The 10952-nt window shown below is 39.4% G+C and overlaps 1 protein-coding gene across 4 annotated transcripts in view; it reads left to right on the top strand.

The window, feature by feature from the left end:
* Window positions 1-10952, top strand: part of ptprub (protein tyrosine phosphatase receptor type Ub) — a 311934-nt gene that overhangs the window by 204360 nt on the left and 96622 nt on the right. For all 4 annotated transcript variants that reach the window (XM_014016596.1, XM_014016595.1, XM_014016594.1 and 1 more), the window contains exon 8: window positions 7800-8117. In XM_014016596.1, the coding sequence (XP_013872050.1) occupies window positions 7800-8117 (318 nt within the window). The remainder of the gene's footprint in view (window positions 1-7799; window positions 8118-10952) is intronic.

Below are 10952 nucleotides of genomic sequence, written 5' to 3'. Positions count from 1 at the left end.
CCCGGGTTGGTAGTTAGCCAGGTTCAAGTTAGCACCCAGCCGTAAGTAGCCACTACTTACTAGCTATCTGTGCTACCTTGTAGCAAACCTGGGACTACCAGTCTACACCTACTTTTTACTTTTACCCATTACATTTTTACACAATTATCTGTACTTTCTACTCACTACATTTTTTAAAAAAGGTAAGAAGTGGAAAGTCGTTACTCCCATTTTATTCCAAGTTGTTATTGCTTCAAAAATACTATCCTGATAAATTGTGTCTCCTGGATAGAGTAAATTTAATTGTGGTTGGATGAGAAGTAAAAATACATGTACTGTATATACTATTCTGACACTRTATTAGCTTGTACACAACCCAGCATAAAATATTTTTTGGAGAAGTCACCTCCCAATAAATGTCATTTTGGAAAATCTAACTGCTCCCCTTTACTCAGTACTTTTACTTTTAATGCTTAAGTAGATTTTGTGTCAGAAATTTACTTTTGATACTTAAGTACAAAAAATATCATATACTCTAAGACTTTTACTCAAGTAATATTTTTAGAGGAGACTGTAACTTTTACCAAAGTATTTTTATGATAAGATACTTGTACTTTTACTCAAGTATCACTTTGAGGTACTTTATACAACACTCACAGTGTGTGRTGTACAGCCTTAAGGTAAAAGACAACACACTACATGAACAGATTTAAACTCATGAACGTTCAGATGTGAGCAAAAACCTCTCGAGACCAAATGTGAGTTCAGAGTAAATGAACATGGCCGACTAGGAAGAAGCAATGGCAAAAGTTTATTTCGACTTTTTTAACAGAAAAAAGAAAGACGTTTCCAACGTCCATCCGACTTTCTGGTACGCCATGGCACTTTTGTCTTCTGTGTTTTGGATTCTCTGTATTTTCCTCCAATTTTCCAAACTTTTTGTAAAAGTCCAGGGAGTTGAACCTGCAACATCTCGTTAATCTCTGTGCCTCCACTGCCTGCTGTTTGCACAAATGTAATTATTACACAGATTATTAGTTCTTCTCTGTTGTTCTGCTCTTTGTACCGCAATTTTGGGAACCGGATAGTCTGATATTAGCAAGTTAATTAGTAGAGCTTTTAGCTTCTGTACCAGGCCTGCAGCAGGCTGATTATTGTACCAGTACATACTGTAATGCTAATTCTTCTAGCTTGTTGCAAACAGTTGTTTCAAAACAGTGTTATCTTAAAAAGTGATGGGTGGCACTCCTCTGGTAGCAAAGCCATGACTGTGTGTGCTTTCTGCTACAAAACAATTTCCAAATAGCTGGGCTTAGTTTATTTTATATTTTTAAAGAGGGAAAAAGTTTATGGGAAATCCCCTYTCGGCCATCAAATACAGCTATTGACAGCCTGCAGCAACAGATAGGGGAGCAGGAGCACTACTTTATACTTTATTCACTTGGAGAAAATCCCACTCTCTCTYTCTCTGGCATCTCACTGGAAAGAACCTAAACTGCAGAAAAGATGTGATAAAAAAATCTAGTGTTTTTGACATGGTGACTTTTTAAAACTGTGGTATATTTTGAAGCCAGCCACCAGTTCATATCTGTGTAGTCTAAAATGTTTAAAAAGAAAAAAAAAAAGATGAAGCGACAGAGAATTCGCATCAGACAAAAACAGCTTTTATGGTGTCGGTTATCAGTGTTTATTAAAGTCACAAAACTCAGAATTTAAACGATGCATTTACATTTCAGCTACCGTGACATTAGCTTCATCAGCCATGTGTGGGATAAGTAAAGCTGCTGTGTTTACTAAGCTGCTCAACCGGGCATTTACATGCATATTAATACAGAGGGTGAAAAGGTGAAATTATAATTATATTTTGTCTTTGTTCCTTATATATGCATATATTTTTATATTTTTATAGCTGTAAAGCTAATCGTTAAAATSTTACCATTGGTTCACCTGCATCTGATTGACCCCTGCGAAGTGACTTTTATCTTGTTTAAAAATTTTTCAATGGTCAACCAAGGAGCTTTCTCTATTCAAACTGAAAAGTGCAGMGTTACAAGTGCAAAGTGCTGAAAAACACTGCTCACAGGTGACCATGGAGGACAAAAAGAGCAGACCCCAAAATAACAGCATCCATGTGTYATATGTTATATTTCTGAGAAACTCGAAAGGATTTTCTCCAAACACAGCATTAAAGTGCACTTCAAACCAAATAAGACCTTCAAGCAAAAGCTGGTTCCACCATGAGGATGAAACGCTCAAACTCAGCGGGGTGATGTATGCAGTCCAGTGCAGTGAGGAATGTTCAGACCTCAACRTACAGGTGAAATGAAACAAGCTTTTTACAGACATGACACAACACAGGAGAGCCAGCTCTTCAGCCCAAAGCTCACTCACATCCTAAAGATAAGGGATGCGTTTTGAGAACCGTAGTGTTTGTATTTTGGATAATGAAGATTAATCGTTTGAATGGAGGATGAATGAAGTCATCTCCGTATGTCAACCGAGAAAGACCAAACAGACGAGCTATTTTTTTCCATATCAGTTCTTCAAAACTTACAACAAAGTGTTAAATTTATCCCAGTTTCACACTAATTTGCAACATGGATGTGACCAAAACATATCTCATGTGGACCAGGCAAACAAAAGCGAAATGTCTGTTTTATCTCCAGCTATGATTTTTTAGCTGTTTGGCTACCTTTATAAAACAGCTTCTGGGTGTAACAGTCGGATTCTGGAAGCAGAGTTGTAAAGTAACTAAGTACAAATACTTTGTTACTCTACATAAGTAGAATTTTTGGGTATCTGTACTTTACTGAGTAATTATTTTTCAGCCTACTTTTTACTTCTACTTCTTACATTTTCACACAATTATCTGTACTTTCTTCTCATTGCATTTTTTAAAAAGGTAAATAGAACGTTGTTACTTTTATTTCATTTTTGCTTGTTTTCATTCCAGTTATAAAAAATAAATACTAGCCATATAAACTGTGTCTCCTAGATGGAGTGAATTTAATTGTGGTTTAATAAGAAGATTAAATAAATAAAGGTCTGATACCGTATTAGTTTGTACACAAACAAATCACGTCACACTCCAGCAGGACATAATCATTAAAATAAAAGGACTGTACTTAAGAAGTATTTATATTTCATGACTTATATTATTGCATTTGGCCGCAGCCCTCATATAGATTTTTATTTTGGAGAAAAGGTTTGGGCAGCCTTAATAAATTTATATAAACTGAAACAGCTAGACTAGTGCATCCTAAATTTAACATAAATTAATTATTTTAATACAACATAGTCATTTCTGTATTTTTTGGGGAGGTCACCTCCTAATAAATGTCATCACAGAAAATCTAACTGCTCATTTTAAATCAATACTTTTACTTTTAATACTTGAGTACAAAAAATATCAGATACTTTAAGACTTTTACTCAAGTAATATTCCTAAAGGAGACTTTAACTCGTACCAAAGTAATTTTTTTGGTACGATACTTCTACTTTTACTCAAGTATCACTTTGTGGTACTTTGTACAACACTGTCTGGAAGCGAGTAGTTGAAAGACAATGATACGTCCAAGCACTTTCAGCACAAACACGCCCAYGACCGTCTGATAAACCRCATAATAATTTCTTATGCAGAAGGCGGGTTGCAACAAAAAGAGGGGGAAGACTAGAAGTTTCGATTTTCGTCACGCAACTGCGACAGTGAGAGTCGATTTCAGCAGTTYGGRTGTAGTATGTGGAGACCTAAAGAATCTGCACCAACGTATGATCATGGTGGTATTATGGTAGACATTGTAATAGAAGGCTACAGCAATGTGAACTTTCTCCACCTTGTTTATTTGACCTGCTTGACCCCCAAATATACTTTCATTACCAAGTGCATCCTGAAGGTCCCCAAAACCTCAAAGCAAACCATCTGGTCTGCGCTACCCCAATGACCCCATGCTCTGCTGCTAAATCCTGATCATTCCCATTGCTGCTGGCCTGATTAGGTTCACACACAAGAACATAGATGATGGGGTGATGTTGGAAAGGTGATAATTATCCAAGTGAACAGAATGGGCCTGATGAAGAAGTGAATTTCCTGTCCAGAAGCAGTGTCTCGCCACCCTGACTAATCCCACTCTTCCATGGTCATGCTGAATATTTCCCTCTGTCCCAAATATGTTGGACAGCCAGGTTGACACACACAACACGCACACGCACACCCGTGCATTCAAGCTGTCCTGTTGTGGGAGGCTGTAAAACTAATGGCCGTGAATGTGAACATGATCTCCACCTGGCTCTGATGGCCATCCAGGTGTGCTTGATGAGCCATTGCTGTGATTATCAGCACGCTGCATTAGCACAGCTTGAAGCCCCTCAAGTAAATCGCAGAGGAGAGGCAAGCTTTTGTACTGCAGGTGGTCCCCAAACTATGTTAATGGGCTTCCACCTGCTGCTGGGTCACTGAACCCTCTGGAAAGCCCCTGCCGACAATCCTCTCGCTCCGTTAAAGGGAGACCGTTTTAAGAAGCTTGGTTAAAACTGGGCACRTGGGCAAAAAAAGTGTTCCGCAAGTCTTGGCAGGTCATTTATCATTTCTTCCATTCAGAACCAGACCGTTTAACTGCATTTTCTGGTGGGTTTTGTTTGGCGTGGTTGAAGACAGACACTTAAACTGCATCTAATCTCTCAGTGAATAAATACCAAAGCAGATTTAAAGGAGATATATCATGCTTTTTATTCCCTTTTTTTCACATTTAAATCATTCACTTTTGGTCTATTTAAAGTGGAACTCCAATGCTTTGGTCTGAATTTCTTTTTATTGTAACTCCACAAGCCCCTCTTTCACTTTGTTTCTGAGGCGTTATCTCAAAGCAGCTCGTTTTGAGGCTGTCTCTTTAAATCCAAACAAGGCTCTTCACACCCAGCCCCTTCCAGCTTCAAGATGAGTCCATTGTAGAAGGGTTTACGACTTTATAGCGGCGCAGAAACTTATTTACAAACTAATTAAAAGATGTCAACAAGGGAAGACTTTTCCAACCAGCCTTATATTTTGCAGTCAGAGTCTGAACTAAAACGAGAAGAGAATGAAGATGAAATTGTAGTTGGTAAGTTCAGACCTTATTTGGCAGTTCTGCTGCAAATACTTCAATGTAATACTTCAGAGAACGTAATAGAAAATAAACTGAACGGGTTAAAAAACATGACCCAAACAGAACATAAAGATATCTTAGCTGTGCTGCTGTACTAACGCTTAGCGCTGACTGTATTAAAGGCAATTTATGTTTGGATGTCGGATTGTTACGTAGCCTACAGCAAAGYGGTACAATGTATTTCTGTAGCCAARCACACACTTCCTCAAGACTGATTATTTCAGTGATGCAGATGTCATACCTATTACTGTCATATTTGCAAAGTTAGCCTTGCTCAAACAAATCTCGTGGCATTTTTGCAAGTTTGCCCATCTTGCTGACAGAATATTTCCTGCTGCCAGTTCCACCAGTTTGTGCATAGATGCAGCTCAGTGGTTAGAAAAGTAGATAGTCTCTACTTTAGCATACCCACCCCCCTTTTGTTTTTTTATGTTTATTTATGTGTTGGGGAAATTTCTTTTAAAATGTTGTTTATCATTTCTTACTACTACTAATAATGAATTTGAAGGGACAGGGATGTAAGTTGACCATTTTCTGGTGGCAATCACCACTGTTGAATGTAAAGGAATGAAGTTATAAGAGATTTTTACAGTGGCTATGTGTAATTAGATTATATACATTATTATATTGCATTGTTTTCAGGGTTTTTTGCATAAGGAAACCATCTCTCACCTCATCACTCATCAAACATAATGGATGATCATAAGATCTGGTGGTTGTGAAAGGGTTGAACAGTGATGTAAGAGGTTAGCACTGTTGCCTTGCAGCAAGATTATCCTTTATTTGACTTCTGGCTGGAACCTTCTGGCACGGAGTTGACATTTTATCCCCATGCATGTATAGAGTTTCTACTGGTTTTTAGTGTGAACGATTGTTTCATTTGACTGTATGTGGCTCTGTGATGGACTAGCAATCTGTTCAGGTTGTCTCCTCTCTCCCAATGACTGCTGGAGATAAGCACCAGAGATCCTGCACAGGGTATATGAAATTACAACGAGAGGATTTCTTGACGGCCTAGAAACTTTATCGGCAGACACGTCTYGTAAGGTTTGATTTCTGAGCGCYGTTACCACATGTTGCACAGGTACAAAAGCTCTCACACCGGGTCTCTTATGTAGGCCTTAGCCCACATTAGGGCAGCTGCAGGGCTTTCGCCACAGGCTGCCATAGAGCAAGTGTCCGAGGAATACGGACAAATAAGACGAGGCAGAAGGGAAGGAGTTGGCACAAATGTCCACTTTGAGAAAGCCCATAATGAGCACATTGTGGCTTCTTTGGTGGTGCTTCATCAACTCAGCAGTTAAATGCCTCTCTTTATTTAGCTCTCAAACTGTGCCGACTATCAACTGCACCATTAAGACAATGAACAATGGTACATTTACATCTCTCGCCGGGCGCAGCGTGGTCTCTTACTTTGTGATTACCGAGGCCACTCATTCATCTACCGTCACATTAGTCCGGACGAGGTTCAGATCAGTGCTCTGCTCATATTTTCATCTTGTGTGAGGAGCCTGGCAGCAAATTAAAAGAGAAAGCTGATGAGTGCCAAGGCCCTTAGTGTAGATTGAAAGTGTCATAAAATTTCAAGAGCTCTGCCACAGCCAATAGAAAAAGTGGATGGGGAAATTATAATAATACCGAGACTGACGAATAAAAAAAAAAGTTAAACAACTGCTTTACACACACACACACACACACAAAGTTTATGTGTAGCTGGTTTGTGTGCTCTTGCAAAAGCCTTAAAAAATTTATTCTTTGGGATATTTCTAGTTTTAAGGTGTTAGGCTCTTCTCGGTGATGCATTAGCTGCTTTATTTAAATTCCCTCATGCTAATCTGTGCTGCAGTGAGAGCACTCTGATTTCCACCTACACTTCTTGCTGTCGTTTCCTGCACCTTGTCCCCATCGATCAAAGTAATTTGCAAAAACAAATAAAAGTCATAAACTGGATTATGTGGCAAATTGCTCGACAGAAAGGCGTCGACTTGGTTAATAACGGCCAGAGTTAAATGCCTGCATTGAAAAGGAGGATGTCCTTGGCTTAACTTTGCCTTTCTTCAGACTCGGACGTCCTCCTGAACACTGGTCAGTCTGTGCCTCTGTGGATAAAAGGCGCTCTTGTGTCTCGTTGAGGTCTGAGCTGGGGGGACATGAYAGACAGAGCTGTTGTTCATTTATTTAAAAAAAAACTGGTTAACTCGTCAACGACCAGAATTAACTCGGCTCCTTCTAAAAATACGCGCCGGGCCATCGCTTTTGACCCAGCAGTAAAAGTGACCAGTGGAAGTGAACGTCCTTGCGGAAGGCTGGCGATTCTGGTGGCAACGAGGGAATTAAACCTCAGGGCGGAGAGTTACAACTACTGGAGAGTAAAGTCGTGCAGCGGCACAGAGGAGGGAACTGGTGGGAGAACGACACAAACTCAGCCTGTCCTATTAATTAGTGCAATTGGCATGAGTTCTTGCTCTGCCATCGGGGATGTGGGTGTGTGCTGTGATGGCAGCTAACTGACCTCTGTGAAAGAAAGAAACAGCTAAAAAAACTGCCAGGGTAGTCCTGGAACAAAGTGCACCATCATTTGCAAGCTGTTCTGTCTAAAATCTATTTGTTTYAATCTTGGACTTTGTTTGATGGAGTTTTGTCACCACTTCATTCTGTCTTTTCCCTCCTTCTTCCCAGAGCCCATGCGTCCGCTGCGAGGCCTCGTCGCCACCGACGTCCAGCCCAGGCAGCTGGCCCTGCAGTGGGAGAACCTGGCGTTCAACCTGACACGCTGCCACACCTACTCGGTGTCCCTGTGCTTTCGCTACACCATGGCGGGCGGCGGCGGCGGCCACAACACCACGGTGCGCGAGTGCCTCGCGGTGGAAAACAACGCCTCACGCTTCACGCTTCGTGATCTGCCACCGTACCACAGCATCCACGTCCGTCTGTCGCTGGCAAACCCGGAGGGGAAGAAGGAAGGCAGAGAGGTCACCTTTCAGACGGAGGAAGACAGTAAGTTTCAGCTGGAAGGTGCAGAAATGATAATAAGAGACGACAAAGGAAACCAAATTTTATCTAACTTATTAAGCAAGTTCAGAACTTTCGAAAATCTACTTAGAAGTAGCATATTTATCAGGTGTACTCATAAAGCTTACACTAAACATAAACTGTTTTCTCACAGTTTTTTACTAATGTAAATTTATGGTACAGATTGTTCACTTACTCTGTCTTTACTGTATTTTTTTATTTTGACAACAATGTTTCCCATAAAGTATTGACCTGGCAGGGGCTTTTGATCGCAGAATGATGATCGACAGAAGAAATATTACTTGTATTTATTAAAAGAGTGCAGCTTTTTTTAAAATAATGTAAAAATTTTGATTTTTTAAAATTTTAATTGTATTTTTCCTCCTCTGACTCTGCTGTGAAAAATATAATTACGTTATTTGACATGTACAGCAGGAGGGAGGGAGGAATTCTGAGGACTCATGCCCCGCTGCCTGGACACAGTATTTTAGTTGTATAAGAAATTATTGAAACTTATAGAGGTAGTACAYTTAAAAATAAAAGTCAAAATTTTCTCCCGTAAATAATATGACCCCTCAACTTTATGTATTTTTTTAGGGGAGGGGGTTCACCTCTTTTAGGGAGTTGGGCTGCCTTCCTTCTGCAGTGGTAGTGTGTTTTGTGGGCTCCAATTCAGAGGCAGTTCTAGGGGGCGGGGCCACAGGGGCATTGGCCCCAGCTGAAATCTGATTGGCCCCCTGAAGTGCCCCTATCCTGTCATTCATCTGTCCTTTACCTGGGGGGTGATGATGGTGWATGCAGTTCCATGTTCAAACACTAGTTGCACTAATGAGTCAAATAGTAAAGTCCAGAATGAATCAAGCTTACAGAATTATTCTCGTCTTAAAATGTGAACAATCCTGCGAAAAAGTCTTTCAACTGACAAATGATGGCTGGATTTTCTCACATGTTGTGTGTTTGAAAATATTTTAAATATGTACAGTAAAATGTATGAAAAACTGGTGAGGAGAATTTACTGTGCAAGATTTTTGGTACCACTTTACAACCAAGCTCCCCTTGGCCACTAAAGAGTTTATAGATAGGTTATTAATTCATTTGAAAAGTTTACACTTCATAAATCATTAATAAATGAAACTGGACAATTTTGTCTCTTCCTCGTCCTTAATTATTTCATAATAAACACTTGTTAATAATTTTAAAGTGTTTATAGATTAATTAAAAACATATCTATAAACTCTTTAAAAGCCATCTATAAGGGGGGCCTTATTGTAAAGTGGAACCTTTTTTTTAAATTACATTACATTACAAGTGTTTGAAGTGTAAAATGTATAAACTGGGAATTTGTGTGAAAGGATGTTGAACAAATACTTGGCCCCTCTATGGATGTTKTGGCCCCTTGATGGCCCCTTACTCAGAAAAATCCTAGATCCGCCACTGCTCCACTTTAATTAAATTATGTTGAAGTATCACATTTCAACACTTTGAGAGAGGGTTTTATTTGTCTCTTAAAGCATAATCTTTATGAAACTTTATCAAATCCCTTGTACTGGATGAAATCACTGCTTCATTATGATCAAGGTTTGCTTCATTCTCCCCCCTACACTTGTTTTATCTCAGCTTTTATGTCTCAATCATCTAATTGTAAATTTTTATAAGAGCTCTATTTAATTTAAATTATACCAAAGAGCATAGTTGAAAACCCCAATCCTGCTGCTTCGGTCAGCTGAGGAGACACTGTTCTTCAGTTTATAGCCATCAAGCAAACTCTGAAATGGATGATGACAAAGAACTGAAACGATGGAAAAAAATTTTTCTTTGTTTTACACCTGTTATAGTCTGAGACACCAAAAGAAACAACCATGACTTTTAGAAATGTGTAAAAATCGCAAAAATGTATTTTTCCCAACTGCATGAGCAGGGATGAATTCCAGCTGAGAAAACKTCTCTCACTCTGACTGGTACAGGAAAACAGAGTTTGTCCTCCCAGTTAATCGTTTGAAGAAATTATACTTTAATGCCAAATAAAAACAAAAAAGCAGATCCAGCATTTAAACAGGCAAAATGAGTGAGCCTTTGGAAAAATTATTTCCCCACATCAGCCTGTTTGGTTCATTGTACACCTACCTGCTTGAGACAACACAGATGTAAGATGTGCAGGAGGCTGTCTGAGGACTGAAGYGATGGTAAAGCATAAAAATCTTCCAGTAAAACTTATTTGTGACARTTTCTTGGTAATTTAGCGGTGAGGATTCCACCTGTCACAAAGGTGAACAGGGTTCAACTCCCTGACTGGRAGATATATTATTAATATCATAATCTACGTCCCCCACAAAAAATAGCCCGTATTAAATCTCTATATGTKTATTGTCCACCCCAACAATAGCTGCCTTTCCAATGACCATGAAAATGCGCAAATTAGAATTTCAAAAATCAATTTGTTCAATGGAAACAAAACAATTTTGAAAAAAATTAAGTTTTTCGACAAAATGTTTTTGCGCTAGAAAGAGGTGGTTTTCCGGCCGTATCGAAATTGATGTATTTCGCAAAACTACAATGGAAACACTTTTTTCGCATTGCAGGAGTCACGTGATCAACAAACGGCTGTTTCTACTGGCGAAAAAGATGGCGACGAAGAAGACAACAGGAAGTAGAAGTCGTAGTGAAATCACCAAAGTAGTAAAAGAAAGTATTAAACTCACCGACTACATTTTCCCAAAAAACGCAACATACATAGCCGCTCCCAAGTATAAGGGGCTCGTCACTCGAAAGCCTTGATAAGACGCCGACGTCTCCTCTGATGCCTGATGATGAGCACTAGTG

This window comes from Austrofundulus limnaeus, unplaced genomic scaffold (assembly GCF_001266775.1).
Source record: "Austrofundulus limnaeus strain Quisiro unplaced genomic scaffold, Austrofundulus_limnaeus-1.0 Scaffold148, whole genome shotgun sequence".
Classification (NCBI taxonomy): domain Eukaryota; kingdom Metazoa; phylum Chordata; class Actinopteri; order Cyprinodontiformes; family Rivulidae; genus Austrofundulus; species Austrofundulus limnaeus.
This window is presented reverse-complemented; position numbering and strand designations above follow the sequence as displayed.